Source organism: Cydia pomonella, chromosome 11, assembly GCF_033807575.1.
Source record: "Cydia pomonella isolate Wapato2018A chromosome 11, ilCydPomo1, whole genome shotgun sequence".
Classification (NCBI taxonomy): domain Eukaryota; kingdom Metazoa; phylum Arthropoda; class Insecta; order Lepidoptera; family Tortricidae; genus Cydia; species Cydia pomonella.
In genome coordinates this window covers 1,446,607-1,465,625 of record NC_084713.1, presented here as the reverse complement: position 1 = coordinate 1,465,625, position 19,019 = coordinate 1,446,607, and the positions used below count along the sequence as shown (strand labels likewise).

At 37.4% G+C, this 19,019-nt stretch overlaps 1 protein-coding gene across 2 annotated transcripts in view; it reads right to left on the bottom strand.

Annotated features, from left to right (window-relative positions):
* The window catches only part of LOC133522601 (protein Aster-B-like), a 58,460-nt gene that overhangs the window by 37,082 nt on the left and 2,359 nt on the right, over positions 1-19,019 (bottom strand). For both annotated transcript variants that reach the window (XM_061857960.1, XM_061857961.1), the window contains exons 2-4: positions 16,402-16,524; positions 7,666-7,732; positions 4,211-4,294 (exon numbers count right to left, since the gene is read on the bottom strand). In XM_061857960.1, coding sequence (XP_061713944.1) covers positions 4,211-4,294; positions 7,666-7,732; positions 16,402-16,524 — 274 coding nt within the window. The remainder of the gene's footprint in view (positions 1-4,210; positions 4,295-7,665; positions 7,733-16,401; positions 16,525-19,019) is intronic.

The window sequence follows — 19,019 nt, the reverse complement described above, 5'->3', positions numbered from 1 at the left end:
CATAAATATATTTGTACAAAAAAAAAAGTATATGAGATAACTATAAGGAGGTTTCAGCAAAAAATGTAGGTACTATTTGCTCTTTGTTGAAACACCTACAACCTTTGCGTTATTTTGACTCATAATCACGCGTTTCTCATATAAATTTTAGGTCTCATCATCTATATTTCAAATCCTGGGTTCAAATCCTGGTAAGGGCATTATTCGTGTGATAAGCATGGATATTTGTTCCCGAGTCATGGGTGTAAATAAATAAATAAATATTATAGGACATTATTACACAAATTGACTAAGTCCCACAGTAAGCTCAATAAGGCTTGTGTTGAGGGTACTTAGACAACGATATATATAATATATAAATATTTATAAATACTTAAATACATAGAAAACACCCATGACTCAGGAACAAATATCCATCCGTGTTTTCTATGTATTTAAGTATTTATAAATATTTATATATTATATATGTCGTTGTCTAAGTTAAGTACCCTCAACACAAGCCTTATTGAGCTTACTGTGGGACTTAGTCAATTTGTGTAATAATGTCCTATAATATTTGCTTGCCTCTGATAAATTGGTAATTTTTCTAAATGCGCATTTTATTTCGACTGTGGTATCCAAAGGGTTAGTGACAAAACTTTTTTTTGTTAGTCACAGTACAATACATAAATCTCAACGAAGATCATTGTCAACATGCCAATATATTATTGGGTCCTAAGGTATGTTCCCAAATAAATATTAAAACAGTCGCATAACAGTCGAATGGGCGAGAAAGAGAATCATGCGACTCTTACGTTAAAGAGGGACAACATGATTCGCTGTCAAACATCGGTTTTGTTGGCCAGTGAGAAATCTGGACATAATACTATTATATATTCTGCATTTCTATTAATAGACTATTTACCTATATACTTAGTCACGAATGATCAATGTATTCATAAAATAACTCTGGAATCCCATGCTTTATGTAACACAACAAAGGTACACCCAGCAAAATATAATCCTACTCTGAGCTAAAGTAAGAACGCTAAACACGGAGAATTGCGTACATTGACCTGCCTGTTTCTATCTCTATCTCTTCTTCCTCATGTTGTCCTGGCATTTTGCCACGGCCCATGGGAGCCTGGGGTCCGCTTGGCAACTAATCCCGAGAATCGGCGTAGGCACTAGTTTTCACGAAAGTGACTGCCATCTGACCTTCCAACCCAAAGGGTAAACTAGGCCTTATTGGGATTAGTCCGGTTTCCTCACGATGTTTTCCTTCACCGAAAAGCGACTGGTAAATATAAAATGATATGTCGTACATAAGTTTCAAAACTCATTGGTGGAGCCGGGGTTTGAACCCGTGACCTTCGGATTGCAAGTCGCATGCTCTTACCGCTAGGCCACCAGCGCTCTGTTTCTATCTCTATCGCACGCACGTAATTATATTGCTGTCCCGCTCGCACAATTTCATTGATGCCGGCATCACGGGCGGAACAGCAATATAATTACGCGCGTGCGATAGAAATAGGAACAAGCTGGTCGATGTACGAAATTCTTCGTGCTTAGCGTCCTTACTTTGGTATAGAACAGGTAGAATGAACAAATATACTCAAACACACTCAACTTGTCAGTACAAAAAGGCGCAAATTCAAATTTTCAATGAGAAGCCAATCATTTGCGCTTGCGCCTACATGTTTTTAAATTTTCTATTGACAAAGTGGCTGTGCCAGAGTATAGTTAACAACGTTGTTCCTTACCATCTCGTAACCTCGGAACTCAATGACCGCCGGCAGCGATACCGTAGATAACTAAGTATATCGCAATAAGAATTAAAGATAAAGGTAGTTTATTTTTCAAGTAGGCATATTACAAAGAGCTTATGAACGTCAAAAAAAGCTACGCCGGCTCTAACCCTACACCTGAGAAGATTTAAATCCTTCCTAAAATGTTGGAGGGTATCCCAATATGGGACCGGCAAGAAACTCTGCAATTAAATTGTTTAAAACTTTAACCCGGTTTTATTAGCTGCTTCAACATTGCCTACCATGCCAAACATTTATTCTTTATCGAATAGCTGTGAATAGAATAGTACCCACAAAAATATATGTAATAATTTTTAAGAAAAAAAACCAACTTCAATGAAGTTGGTTTTTTTGGTTGGTGAATCTGTGAAAGAACGATTATTGTTGATTTTGGATTTCATACAATGAAATTAAAAAGACAGCGTGTATTATGCGTCGTTGAAGAGTTCCATTCTGATCATCATCAGCAGTTCCACTTCATCAAATGTCACTTTTTTAAATGTAAATGCTTGATTTGTTAAAGAAAATACAAAAAACACTATATGTGTACCTTTCACATTTGAAGAGTTCCCTCGATTCCTCATGGAATCTATCATCAGAACTGAGTTTTGACAAAAACGGGACCAATCTGTATATATATAAATTCAAACAAAAAAATAATTTTCATAGTCGGTTCAGAAATGACGGAGTTATGGAGTAACAAACTTTAAAAAAAAATAACAACCGAATTGATAACCTCCTCCTTTTGATATCTTGAAGTCGGTTAAAAACATAGCATGTAACGGATAAAGTGGGTATAAACTACTCAAGTATAGGCAGGTGTAGGTTATGTCACACGGGCACAAACATTTTTTTTTTTTTTTTCAACAACAAAATTACACAGCATTACAGTATATACCAATGCACTGCGAAATTTAGGACATTCTAAAGCAACGGTAGAACACAAGAGATAAACATACGGAATATTTTATCGCCTTTATAGATATTTAAATATAAGCGTACATTAAGCTTAGAATAAATTTAAAAGTGGAAAAATTACTGCCTTAGGTGAGACTTGAACTCACGGCCTCTGGATCGATACTCCAGCGCTCTGCCATCTGAGCCACCAAGACCTCATCCATTTGCAACAAATTTTCCCACCATATGGGTCTAGGGTCTCACCCAAGGCAGTGCTGCTTGTTAAATAGTACATTACTATAGAGGCCGAGAAACATAGGGTTGCAGGCCAAGTAGATATATACGGATAGAGATACGCGGCCAGCAACCCCGTTTCTCGCCGAGATATGTACAGTGCTTTTCTCAAACTTGCAATTAAAACAAAAAATTGTAGTCAATTTGTTTTGTGGCGACCTACTCGGCTCGCCACTCTACCAGCGGTGTACAACCTTACGCGCGAAGTCCGCGCGCCGGCGCGATGCGCCACTGCCGTTGCTTAGCAACGAATATGCACAACAAATCACCGTACCAAGCTAACTGATGGTAGAAGCTAGTTGATGGTTGGATATCAAAACGTTGTGTCACAATTTGACGTTAAAAACAAAAGAAGGTTGCTTTACAGTCCTAGGTGTGTAAGGCAGTACGAAATTCCTTTACATATCATCTTCACTCATCGCACTTGATATGTAGTATTTCCGGACCTAATATGACGTAAGTCATGTCATCATTTCATAGCAAGTTTGAGAAAAATTAATTAAGCGTACATTGTAAGCAAGTTATGCAACATGCAGATCTGTTCATGTGTCACATTGAAGTGCTCATTTTGGTAACAACCTACTTGTTTTCTTTGAGACGAAAGTGCAAACCCGAGCAAAATCGCCTTTTCATACAAACGTAGTCCTCATTTTCCTCTGTGGATATTAACATCATTGAAAATATTTTGACACAATTTGTTGTATATCAATCTCAGCTGTGCCCCCTACGTTCGATTTCGAGTTTTTAATTATTATAAAATTTAGGAGCATTTAAAACTTTGTATGAAATCTGTTTTCCGCTCATAATTTTTACAATAATCAAAAATATTTAAAAAATCAAACGTAGGAGTATGGTTAATATACATCAATGTAAAAATATTTTGCATAATCTCAATATCCAGAGAGGAAAATGGGGACTACGTTTGTATTGAGAAGCGGCCCCTTCCTCCCCTTTCCACTTAATTAGAAAACAGTAATACAATATAAAGCCGATTAAGTCGCTATTTATGATCATAAATACTTAATTAACAGCCCAGTATCAACCTTCGTGCACTTCGGAAACGTTCACGATGACGAGCCGCGCACGACAAGCGTGACGTTCAACGAGTTAGCTACCGAGTACAGAATACCTTCTTTTATTTTTTTTGCGAAGAAGCTGACTCGTTAAAGATAAAGCAGTTTTGATCATCACAGCGAGGGTAAGTATATTTTCATGATAGTATTTGTTCTTACCCTCTGTTCGCTCCGCAGCGCAACGGCCGCAGGGAGGGAAAGCTCGCTGACGCTGCCGAGGGACACCGAGTCGGGGGCTCCATCCTGGAATAAAGGATCTTATTTTTAATCTGTTTGCTATGCTAGTGGTAACGTAAAGACTTTCAGACCTAAGATCGCAGGTTTGAACCTTGGCTCATAGCAATTTTTTATAGTTTAGCCTAGTTTCCTCCTTTAGGGATCTGATGGCAGTCACTTTCGCAAAACACTTGCAACTTTTACTAGGTACCTACTACCTATTAGCCACACGCCTTATTGACTGATTTGGAGGTTTAGTTTTAGTCGATTAGTTTAAGATTGTCCAATAGTATTTATTCATACTATTTATAAATTACCTACTTTACAGGGAAATACTGTCAAACATATCTTATAATGATGATATAACACACTAAACAACCACCTATACAATATGGGTAAAACAGACAGCCCCATGTGCAGAGCGTGCATGGAAGAAGGGGAAACAACAAAACACATTGTCCTAGACTGTAAACAGGTTGAAGTATACAGGAACAAATACCTAGGGACTCCGTGCACACTAGGAGAGGCAATTAGCAACCTGAAAACTTTGCTAGGCTTCGTGGAGGAGCTGGGATGGTTAGAGTAGCGCTACCTCGTTTCACGCAAAATAGGCACAATGGATGTCGATTTGCGGAAAATGCCCAGAAGCACTAACTAACTAACTAATAATAATCAACAAATAATAATTATAATAATAATTATATAATGATCAACAGAACGTCTTATTCTTGAATAACGGATGGATTTTAATTGGTGCAAACATGTTTAATGACATTATAATGAGTATAATACTATACCTGCAATTAAAATTTAAAACCTATCATTAATTTGTGACAGTGATATATTTTTACGTGACTGAATATAGTAATTTGTTCAAAAATGTATTATTATTTATATTAATCATCAGAAATAGAAGAATCTCTTCTTATATAACTTAAATTATGATTACAAGGTTTTATTTAACAAATAGATGATAAATACAAGTAACCGTTGTGTTTGTTAGAATCATCTTAATGAGCAGTAGAAATGACTGTTGAAAGAAAAGTACAATACAAAAACTCTTATGCCGTCTGTACACACTTGTCGAAAGCCTCTCGCCGAGTCTTGGCAAGAAAATTAGCTTACATATTACTTCGTAAGGCGGGCCTTACGGGCACCAAGAATGGTGCCAGCACAGCGGTGATCCGAGCGAGCCAAGCGTGCAGTCCAACGCAACTAGTTGCGACCAATAGCGCGCATGATGCGAACTCATCAACCAATCGCGCTGTAGCATTCCACCGAGGCACAACAAACCAGAATGTTCGGTCGAAATTATAAGAACAGGCCTATCTTTACTTTTGAAATCTTTGGCAAGAAACCGATTGGGTAATCGGTGCCGAAACAAGACGGAAAGGGACCAGTTTGTACACACTCGTTCTCGGTCTCGGGGTCCCTCAACAAGTGTGTACAGCCGGCATTAAAAAGTAAAATCAGCGATAAAAGCCTGCATACAATAAAAATTACCAAAATTTGCGAGCCAAATTAAATCATTCAGCATACTGTAATCAATAACACTAATATTTCACGGACTTTGCAGCTCTTGGCCTCGTCCTCTGAATTACTAATAGAAGAGCGCTCATTATATTTACACGCAACAATTCACTAATGTGTAGTACGCATAATGCGTTCTCGACGTTACGAATACAATAAGTAGGTCAACATTTTTTTGGTTGTCTTTTTTCTGACCACTCTGTCACGCTTGTACTTGTGTTTTCTATTAAATAAAAAAAAAATGCTTAACGTAGGCGAGAAAACCGCTAGGCTAAAATGGGACTGGGCCGGTCACGTCTACCGCATGCATCCGGTGGTCTAGCATAGCCACCAAGTGGATGCCGGTAGAGGGACGTGGACGGGGCAGGCCCAGACGGAGATGGCGGGATGACCTGGACAGCTTCCTGAACAACTGGCCGGAGGAAACGCCAAATTGTGAGTCGTGGAAATCAAGGGGAGAGGCCTTTGCCCAGCAGAGGGACACTCAAATAGGCTATTAAAAAATGCTTTTGCATGTCTTTCGAGCTGTAGCTTATATTTCAAATGAGAAAAATTAATAACTAAATTTCATCTAATACAAAATCTCCACCCCATCACATTTTTCGAACTTTGACCCCAGTAAGACAAGAAAGTTTTAAGGTTTTCCGTCCTGTCTTCCTATTTGTTTCTATAATGATTTTACACAGATCTAATATTGTAGAGTGCCAACGGCCAGAGGCGTATTTTCCCTTAGGGCCAAGGGGGCCATGGCTCGGGGCGGGCTGCGAAGGGCGGCGCAGGCCCCACGTTTCTATATAATAATAATATATTAATAATTCAGCCTATATACGTCCCACTGCTGGGCACAGGCCTCCTCTCATGTGCAAGAGGGCTCGGGCTATAGTCCCCACGCTAGCCCAATGCGGATTGGGGACTTCACATACACCTTTGTTGAATTTCTTCGCAGATGTGTGCAGGTTTCCTCACGATGTTTTCCTTCACCGAAAAGATAGTGGTAAATATCAAATGACATTTCGTACATAAGTTCCGAAAAACTCATTGGTACGAGCCAGGATTTGAACCCACGACCTTCGGATTGAAAGTCGGACGTCATATCCACTCGGCCACCACCGCTTTCGGGCACCACCACGTTTCTATAAGACGCCGAGAAATAAATCCTTTTGCGTTTATTATATGGGGCGGGCCAGGCCCACACATATTAATAAAATATACCTTTGCCAACGGCGCCTCCGTCCGTGGCAAAGAACTTCATTATAATTATCTGATAGATGAGTAATTCTTCTACAGCATATGAAGAGAAGGAAAGTCAAACTGGCTCTAGTGACTATTTATTTGATTCGCCGCTATAATAATGCTATATACCGGCGAAATACTTATAACAGTATAGTTTATATCTAGTATTTTTTACCGAGGAGAAGTTTTGACCGAAGACTGTCAAGTTACGGCGGTTCCACGGCCGGCACCCTGACACTGCGAGGTTGCAACCTGCATCGCAGCTATAATTGTGCGTTTTTAGTTTTAAGATATATTCTTTAATAAAGTATGCTAGTTTCTATGGACCAATAGTTGCCTAAAAATAAAGATTTTCTTTTCATTTAAAGGCAAACTTTAAAGTATAAAAAAGTGGCTGTGACATAATCGGACAGACAGACGGACATGACGAATCTATAAGGGTTCCGTTTTTTGCCATTTGGCTACGGAATCCTAAAAAGTACAGCCTTCTAATAGTGAGATCCTTTCTTATACTAATATGTATAGATCTATACATATTAGTATACGATTATTAATCGTAAGGTTCAATTTACACCCATCATGCTGTAGCTAAGCTATTAGGTACACTAATAAACACGGGCAAGATGTTATCTTACCTTGTCATTTTCTAGCTGTTCGGCGTCAGGATTCCGTAAAGATGGAGATGGCGAACGTGACAGGTTTCTGAAAATAATGAATAAAATCATTACTATAATATCATTTAATTAATCCGACTAATACTCGTACCTCTACTATATACTGATCATGAAAATATATATCTACGATTATGAAAATCTTTTTGTTTTTAGATTTCCTTCGGTTTCCGGATGTGTCTTAAATGGTGAGCGATAGAAGGAAATGCGATAAAAACGGAAGTCGTGGTTTCAAATTCAAATTTCAGGTTTGTGGCAATGACTGCCACAAGCCACAGTGAAAAATGACATCTTGCCCAAATGAGACAGAGCCCAACAACAACCAGCTATACTTTGCATGAGCGGTTCAGGTGGCAGCAGTTTGTTGAAACCTAATGCAGGAAAAGGGTTAGCTAAATAGCCAAAGGAACTCTGGGATTCTATAAGTAATAAAGAAACGATCGGAGAAAGCACTGAAGATGAGGAGTGATGACAATGGCACTAAATTACTGCCATTGTTATTTTTATAAGTCTTCAAACTGTTGTAGTGTGTGCAATGTAGATGCCTAACGGAGCTGATATGATCTTTCAGGCTCCTAAACAAATCATCATTCGCTTGCCCTTATCCCATTCATTTGGGGTCGGCGCAGCATGTCTTTTTCTTCCATATCTTTCTGTCACCCGTCATCTCATCATTCACTTTCGTTCGTTTCATGTCATCTCTCACACAATCCATCCACCTTTTCCTAGGTTTTCCTCTCCCGTTCCATCCCTCCACATTCATTCGTAATACCTTTCTCGTCACATGACTTTCATCCCTCCGCATCACATGCCCATACCATGCTAGGCGATTCGCTCTTCAAAATTCAAAAATTTATTCTGCAAGTAGGCCTCAAGGGCTCTTTTACAAGTCAATACAACATTTATAGTAACATCATATAGTGACATGAAAAATACATAACAACATTTATAAATACAATTCTGCACACCATTCTGCAGATTGTATTTTAGTTTAGAGGATACCCCAAAAATGTATGTAGTAATTCTGTAGAGCGGTCACCACGATATTTTAATTTATCTTCTTTCTTTTTAATAAACAACAGCCAATACCTGGGTAAACATTACATTATAATAATCTTAAAATAAATAATTAATACAATACAATAGAGATGTATAGTCTCTATGGTTAAAAACACATTAAATCTGGAGATGTAAAAGGTCCCCAATGTCAGAGTACTAATACTAATAAAATTTGGAGGTGTAAAGTCTCTCCAAGTGTCAAAATAAAATTTATACTAAATAAATAAACCGCGTCTGCACTGTTAAACTAGCAGTCTCATAAACTAATGCTACATTCTGTACATAACTAGTATGTACTTATGTCTTATTTTATCTATTATGGGTGCAACTTTCAGGCTTCCTCTTATATACTTATTCCTTATCCTATCCATTCTTGTCACACCACACATCCATCTTAACATTCTCATTTCCGCTACGTGCAATCTCTTTTCATCCGTCACTTTTAGGGCCAACACTCTGATCCATACATGACGACAGGTCTTATGATGGCTTTATAAATTTTACCCTTCAGTCGGAGGGGCATCCGGGCGTCACAAATTGTTCCCGTGACCTGTCGCCATTTCATCCATCCTCCATCTTTCAGGCTCCTAAACAAATATACACATAAAATAATAAATATTATCTGTCATACATTTTGGACGTCAATCAATAGCTTTTATATACCACATTATGACGAACATAATGAATTAAGGTGAAAATCGATTAGATACATAATCACCGACCGATAACATCAAGTAGGTCCATCGCTTTGTTTACATTTAGTCGACTATTAATAGGGCTGGGATTCGTAGACAATGCGTTATTAAACTTAATAAATGGATTAAGCATTATAAGCATGTCAAACAAATGGTCAAATTACGAATAAATACATACCCCCTTATTTATAAACATCTACTAAAGTTGACAAGCCGCTAATAATAGTTTGTCCCTTTCCATCATACCAATACGTCGGAAAGGGACAAACAATTATTAGCGGCTTGTCAACTTTAGTAGACGTTTATGAATAAGGGGGATAATATATAGACAGCTGTATAGTAGGGAACCACTGTTTTTTTCAAACCAGACAATGTTTGGCATGGTAGACGAGCAAGCAAAAGTTGAACCATGTTGTACAAGCTCGTCCTAAGCAATTGAGCGTCAAATAATTTCGCGCGCTTCGCTATTAAGATACCTACTACAAGTATTTCAAGACGCTGTACTCTCAAAACACCCAAATTACACGTTATTTTACCAAGGCAATGTCCATACCGACGGCGACGGCGTAGCACCGATGTCGCAATCGCAACGTTCTGTTTTGCAACACTTTATCGCCCGATTTAGAAAGTCGATCATCTCAGTGGCAGCACCTGAATTGCAACGCGGTAGATACATGAAGTACTTATCAGTCTTCCAATTATTTTTAACCCCCGACGCAAAAGAGGGGAGTTATATATTTGACGTCAATATGTGTCTGTGGCATCGTAGCTCTCCAACGGATGGACCAATTTAGATGTGTTTTTTTTACGTGATAGCGAGTTTCCTTGTTCCAGTTATTAGCTGTGTTTGATAGAAATCGAGCTAGCAGTTTAAGAGATCTTTTCCAAAATCATGTAACGTATTTTTGGCATGAAATGTGTTTTTTTTTGGCACATAGCGTAGGGTTTTTTATTTTATTTAATAGCTATACAAGGAACCCGAGAGATTTTAACCACGCATTTCTAATGACAAAAGAAGGAAAATATGTTATATGAGTTTAGGTCAATTTCACAAAAAAAAGTTTTTTGTTTTCGTTTTTTTTTGTAAGTATATATTTATACATAAAATGTAAACGCTATTTGTAAAACTGTAACTCAAAAAAATATGAACTTTTTTTTTGTAAAACCATTTTTTGCAATGTGATACTTGTCACTTTTTGACATCTATCAATAAGGATATATGGACTAGGTCCCATAGTGGCAACATTGCCATCAAAAAGGCGTTTTGCATCAAGTAACAATAAAAATGTATTTTATTTTGTTAGTGGCTTTAACTCTGAAATTACGCGAATCCAAAGTTTATAGGGCATTTTAGTCTTTAAATATGATCAGTACCCCTACTGTAAATTTGATCGACATCATAACGTGACGAACGCGTTTGCGTTAAGTCTCATTTTGTATAGGATTTTGAGTTTCCAAAACGTCCCGCTTGGCGCGCTCTTTCTAAATCCAATACAAAATGAGACTAAACGCAAACGCGTACGTCACGTTTCGAAATCGAATTTATTTACACTAGGGGTACAGGAATATAATGTTAAAATCTCTCGTAATGCTCACGGGCACCGCGTATATGTTACCTATAGCATAAGACTACGACCGTAGTTCGCCTAAGTTTACATACTAACCCCCTTATAAACGTGTACTAAAGTTACGATGCCGATGCCGCTGATCATCGTTTGTCCCTTTCCGACGTATTGGTATGATGGAAAGGGACAAACGATGATCAGCGGCATCGTAACTTTAGTACACGTTTATGAATAAGGGGGTTAAGTAAACAATGCCTAAGTAAACAGTTAACATTCATACGAAAATTAAAAACTCGTCTACGATTACGCCATACGATACTTAGGGAGCGGAGGGTAAAGATGAGTATTCGATCGATTTTGTTTACAATAAAATGTCAAAGGCGAGACGATAATCGCCCTTCGAGAAACAAACCGTATGTGTCGATATAATTTAATAGCTTAGGTATAATTAATATTTTAAACTGTGTACATTCAGCTGCAAAGTTACACAACGCAGGCCGCAAAAATCTGTCTTGCTTTTCAAAATTATTCACTCAGTACTAGATGCCCCTAATTTGCTTCATAAAATAAGTTTCAGAGTTCCGCGTAGACGAGAGCGCCAGTGTCGCAAAAAAGACCTTTTCTCTATTCCTCGCAGTCGGACTCGTTATGCTAGTAATGCATTTATTAAGCGTGTTTGTAAACTGTTTAATAATAATGAAAAACTCACAGATGTGGATATATTTAACTGTACAACTACTTTACTGAAAAAAGCATTCACATGATATGTATTAAGAATACCTAAATAAGCAAATTTTTTCTAATAATTGAGATATATGCATCTTTGGTTGTTATTTAGCTTAAATTTCACATGACTTTGATGTTCACTTTTATTTTTAGGTGTTAATCAACTTGTACTGTATATAGGCAAGCTGTAGATATTTGTTTAAAGTATTGTAAAAATTGTTTGCATTTATATACGATATTTTTGTATTCAAAAAGTGCATTAGCTTCGTATTTTGATATGTAAATTAAGGAAACTATAGGTCAATTTACTGCTGCTTAATCTACTGTTCAATGTTATTGAATGACTGTTTGTTACTGCTAAAAGAAAAAAAAAAAAAAAAAAAAATATCTGACACAGTCTTAGCCATAAGAGCGTGTCCACATATATTTGCGGCGTTCGAAGAGTAACATATTATTGCAGGTGACTGTACCGACATTAAGAATGAACGGATTCTCCTGTTTTTTTTTTTGACGTTTGCGTTACTAACTGCGTATGCGTAAACTCGATCGCAGTCCATCTCGCTCGCACTGGTGTATTGGTGCGATAGAGGGGGAATGCGATCGAATTCACGCAGTCGCTAACGTAAATCTTAAATGCCAACTCGTGGTAGCCGTGTAGGTCTAAAACATTACCTGACAATAGTGGTATTTGAATCCTGCTAAGTGAATTGCACGCGGTATTCTTCAAGCACCATTGTAACACTTTACAATCTTTTGTCCAAAAAAAAACCTTGTCACGATCACATTATGGTCAAATAAACGGACAGACAGACGGACATGACGAATCTATAAGGGTTCCGTTTTTTGCCATTTGGCTACGGAACCCTAAAAACGGTACCTTACAATAGTTGTATTTGATAGTCCTATAGAGTAAATCGCACGTTATCAAGTATAATTTTGACACATGTGCCAAAATGTTTTGTACAATAATAATAATAATTCAGCCTATATACGTCCCACTGCTGGGCACAGGCCTCGTTTCATGCGCGAGAGGGCTCGGGCTATAGTCCCCACGCTAGCCTAATGTGGATTGGGGGTTGTTATGTATCACAATCTGTTTTCAAAAAAGACCTTATCACGATCACATTAAGGTCTAAAACGGTATCTTACGAAAGTGGTATTTGACTTCCAGTGCCCGCGGTATTCTTCAAGCTTCATTTTAACGCATTACATTCACACAAGTTTCTTTCCATAAAAGACCTTGTCACGATCACATTAAGGTCTAAATATACTCTCTCTAATACTGATCTCTGAATTCGACTGAGTGAACCGCACGCGATACTCGACTCGAGCATCATTTTATTTTTATTTCAACTTGATTGCACAAAAATATAAAAATATGTACTAATGGCGGCAATTTGACATAATCACACGCTTATCATCCATCTTTTTTCCAAAAAATAACTTATCGTTATCACGTTAAGGTCTGAAACGGTACCTTATAATAGTAACTCCTGAATCCCATTGAATAAATCGCACTCGATGCTATTCAAACATTTTGACACATCACAATCACACAGATCTTTTATATAAAAATACCTTATATCAATCATATTAAGGTCTAAAGCGGCACCTCACATTAGTGATTCCAGAATTTCATTCATTTTTCATTCAAACAAATTGTCACAAGAAAGACCTTATCCCACTAATTTTAAGGTCTAAAACTGTACCTCATAATATTGATCCCCGAATCCCACTGTGTGAACCGCACGCAATAATCCTCGAGCATCATTTCGATACACTCCCGCTTGAAGTCCAACATACACTGTTACACTGACGTGAATACCTGGCTAATCTAATCCATTAAGGCGACTAGTTATTTCAAGCCAATACGGACTTTACATTGTGTGGGCGAGGCAGCGCCATGCACGTAAAGTGGAGTTCAGTAGATAAGATTGCGAATAATGCAAATAAATTAATTTACCTTCATTAATTCTTAACCCTTTAACGCATTCACTGCCAGGGGGCATGGCCTAGGAACAAACTTGTATGACGGTCAACGCATATATGCGTCGGTGGCAGTGAATGCGTTAACGGTCCAGATTTTAAAGTACACGATTCAAGCCTCATTGCTGCTTTAAAGTCCTAAATATTCTGCTTTAGAGGATACAAAAAGATGATGTTACAGTGTGGTCGTTTTAGCCGTAGGTCAACACCACACAACACACATCAAACATCTAAATATGCTTTAAAGAGTTACCCCTTATTCATAAACGTCTACTAAAGTTACGAAGCCGCTAATAATCTTTTGTCCCTTTCCCTCATACCCATACGTCGGAAACGATTATTAGCGGCATCATAACTTTAGTAGACGTTTATGAATAAGGGGGTTAATCTCGCTCTTTTGAAGGATAACCAGTATCTTATCATTATCAACAGTTTATAAACTATTTTTTTTTTTAAATCACATTTTTAGATATAACCGAAGCGTTAGCGAAGGCCTCCGTTTTGCCTCGGGCAAACTGCTTTCGTATGTCCGGATGTTCTCCTCTACAGAACGCAATTATCAACAAATTCTCGTGAAATATTGTAAACAGATATAGTAGTTAGAATTTTTCAAGGCAGGGGCGTTCAAGGTGTGGACCTTGACATTATGAGTCGCCTTAAATACGTCCTTCACAGGACACTAGGGTATGAAAGGGATAGAACATCACCTGTTACTGCTCGAGACAGATTGGCGTATCGCACGTTTGTGTTATCTGTTGATAAAGTTCATTGAATAATTATTTTTATAGAAGCACTATCAATAATTAGCTTTTATTGATTGAAGGAAATTACTAGATTTTTCGTTTTGTCCGTGATTTAATAAATCAAATGAGGTGGCTTCTTCATTAACTCTATGTTTTGTTAATAATAAAATTAATAAAGTATGTTAATATTTCTGATTAAGTTTTAAACGGATTCCAACTACGATTAAAATGTTTTACACATACGTATGATCTTTCGAAATAAAGATGTAAACAAGATAGATAAATGTAAATCATCTGTAAAACAGACCTAAAGAAAGCAACAATTAGGGCCACTTTCCCATATCCCACTTATGATAATTTACAATAACGTTCTCAAAAAATATACTCTAACACAGCTATCGTAAGGTTCCCTTTCCTATATCCACTGTTAATAACTATTAACAGTGTGAATATAGGTATGTATTAGGATACGATACCATTATCTCTAAAATAGACTTTAAAACAGCAATAATAAGGTTCCCTATCGCCTGAAAGCATACAATAACTGGAGTGGCTTTATACATAAGTCGTATTTGTGTACAAAAATGTCTGCCGAATTTTGCGGGGAGGTGAAGCAATCACACATGCAAAAGATTACTCACAAATGCAAAAAGAGGTGTAGAAACACGAAGAGACACACACACACATATGAATAAAAATTAACACATTCTCATTGTGACGCAAACAAATATATCACACATAGAAATCTTTATACGAGTTTTTGCACATTGTATGGTTTTTGACAGAGAGGTAAGTTACTGAAAGGCTAAGGCTACTCCAGTTAGTGTTGGTATGGTAGCCTACGATACCATTTAGAAATAGACCTTAGCACAGCTACGCTAAGGTTCCCTTTCCCATGCTCCAAAGTAATTAGCCTTCGGGAACTCCGAGTTGCGTGACAGTTGTTTACACCCAGCATGAGTCACCGGCATTTTTGGGTACGTCACTACACGTGCGTTTAGCGCATTAACGTAATTATTTGATAGTGTGCTTCGATCACACCCACTAGTAATTACATGTAGAACTGGACTTTTACCCAATAGCGCAACGTAAAGGAGGGTAATGTTCTCTGTCTAACTCTGAAGTACTTAGCTCGTTTTTACAAAAATCTGCGCTCTTTGAAGTCCCGAGGCAAATCCTCTACTGAGTCTTTTTTAAGTGTAGGTAATTCAAAAGACTTGTGCCTCTAAATAAAGACTCCATTAAGGGGCTACCAGGCCAAATTCGCTGTTTTACGTCGCTATAGCATGATCGAACGTTGTATAAACAATTGAATTCAGTACACCGATATTTCATAAAACATACCGTATCACAAGTAAATATTTTTTCCGTGAACATTTTCTCGAGGTAAAATCCGTATAAGCTCCCTTCCCTTATTATACAACGCTTAGACATGAAACTTTAACTAATAGTGAATAATGATGTACACTTCAATTACGTCTACCGATTTTGAACGGACCCAATAATTTGTTTGCTTGTGCAAATTCAAGTTGTCAAGGTGAAGAAAGAGGAAGGGGGGTCGATGGAGTTGGAACGCGCGAGGCCATTCAGATAGGGGACGGCCTTAACAATTTTATATAGGTTTTATTTGAATAACAGTGAAGAAAATAGGCGTTATTGTAAATTTGGCCACCTTGGCCGTCACCATCTACTTGATGCTGGCTCAAGGTCAGAGCCTGGCTGATGTTCTGATGGCGTCTTGTGGCGATACCAACAGGTCTACAGATATATTATATCTGGGGCTGTACTTGGTTTCCTGCAGGATCTGGTTGGTGTGCTGTGCGATGACCCCGGAGGTCAGAGCCTGGCTGATGCTCTGATGAGGTCTTGTGACGATACGAGTATCACCAGATCCACAGATGATATATACTCTGTGGCTGTACTTACTTGGTTTCCTGCAGGATCTGGTTGGTGTGCTGTGTGATGACTCCGGAGAAGGTCAGGGCCTGGCTGATGCTCTGGCCGATGGCGTCTTGAGACGATATTACCAGGTTTTCCACAGACTTTCTCCTGCAACACACCGTAAACCGATAAGTTTTCGATCACGTACATCCATCTATACTTAACCCTATATCAAGCCGAGGAAGATATATCTCCCACACACGGCACTTCAAACATGTGTTCAATAGGATGAATGAATAAGACTGACATTCGATTGTCATTTTTGAACTGTCAGCCTGATAAAGGGTTAATATTATAAATGCAAATCATGCAAAAATAGTTAAGAAACTCTACTTTGGAACGCTTCACAAGTAAGCTCTTCTTCTTCCTCGCGTTTTCCCAACATTTTGCCACGGCTCATGGGAGCCTGGGGTCCGTTTGGCAATTAATCCCGACAATTGGCGTAGGCACTAGTTTTTACGAAAGCGACTGCCATCTGACCTTCCAACCCAGAGGTAAGCTGGGCCTTATTGGGATTAGTCGGGGTTCCTCACGGTGTTTTCCTTTAAGAAAAGCGACTGGTAAATATCAAATGATGTTTCGTACATAACTTTTGAAAAACTCATTGGTACGAACCGGGGTTTGAACCCGCGACGTCCAGATTGCAAGTCGCATGCTCTTACCGCTAGGCCACCAGCGCTCTCAGCTTCACAACTTAAAGCTGATTTTAATAAAATTATTCATAGATAAAGCTTAGCTTAGCTGCCCTGAAAGTGGGCATAGGTTACTTTTATTTTGAAATACACTTTTTGGGGGGAAATGACAAAACAGTTTTAGCTGTAATCGTCATAAAAGTACCTAAATTCATATTTTTTCAAATCCAGTACAGTGGGTACCGTATTATCACACTGTCATGGCCACAGATGTGCAAGGAAATGTACAAAATAAAGGAAACTTTCATTTTGGAATGGAAAATTTCGACCCCATACAAAATATGAAAAGTTGTACAAGTTTTTCCTATGGAAATTTGGCAATTTTGGAAACTTCTACAGTTATACGTTGACTCTCCCCCTGGTATGATGAAATAGAGATAAAACTTTAAACAACATTATGTTTCGCAGCTTTACGCTACTGCAGTAAAGATAACGCCCCCTTGCAATCACCGGAACAAACAATCACGCAATTATTGCTTATCTGATAAAGAGATATTAGTTTTAACAAGAAAATAAACGCAAACGTTATAAAATAGGTAAAAAATCAGAAATCGTCGCATTTATTCGTGATAAACTATAACATACAAAAGTATAGAATAACAAAAGAAATAAATTATTAAACATAGAATAAATAAATAGTTTACCACGAAATAGGTAATTTATGACCTTAAAAATGTCAAAACCAGTAAATTGGTAACATAAATACATAATGGAGGAGTGAACAGGATTTCATAGGGTCAGCAACTCGCATGTGAGCATGTGACACCCCTGTAGTTGAAAGCAAGACATTCTTTATTTAGAATAATAAGATGAAATGGATGAGCCTATTGATAAAATATGTCCTTTCACCGCTACAAAACCTGCTTTTTTAAGTAAAAACACACATCTAAATCTGTACACCCATTTAAGACCTACGGTGACACAGACAGACACACACACATAGCTGCCAAACCTTAACACCCTTCTTTATGTGTCAGGTGTTAAAAAGTATGATTAATCGATCGGCAATGGAATATATTTCTCAAGAAAAATGTAGCAAAAATAACTGTAAAAGTCGGAATAATTGATTCAATGTGTTTTGGTAAACAGTACACAACTACATACAATAGTAAATTATCTTCAACAAATTTTATAAACAATACAATATATCTAGCACAGTTTCATTAGCTGATAGACTAGCTAGTAACTATGATAAGGAAAAATTAGAACACACAACAACACTAAATTGATGACTTGATGTTTGTGACACATGTTTATTTCAGTTTATCAGGAGTGTAATGAAACATGTAATTGGTATGTATATGTATATGACCTTTTAATAAGAGGTCTGCCTGATAAAAATTCTAGTTTTGATTAAATTAGGAAGCAAAAAAACCCATTCTGATAAGCATTTACACATCCACTTCCGTTATAACCATTGTAGTTGTGGTTTTGATTAAATTAGCATGCAAAAAACCTGATTGACTAAGATTAACAATTGCTGTTTTTTCCTTCGCTATGTCAGACATACTTTACCTTTAAATGTATTTTTTTTTAAATAGAAAGTTGTATCTTTGACACAACATTGTCATAAAAGATTACCAGAATTTAGATTGGGCCATTATATTGAAATTTGTACACTAAACTTTTATTTACATGTATGTATAGGTATTTTTTTTCAATTTGATCACCATTCAGACTGTATGACAATGTATGATGGTAACAGAATGGAAGAAACAAAAAATGTATGGATTATCTCCTATTAGGATTAAAAGAGCTCTGAGTCGAAGTAACATAAAAATTCCCAAACCTAAAATGAAACTGTAGAACTATAATTAAATTTGAACAAAAATTTAATACAACCAGTAAATACAAAAAAAACATTACTTGGTTTCTTGATTGATATAAAAATATAAGAATGTTAAGAAGTTA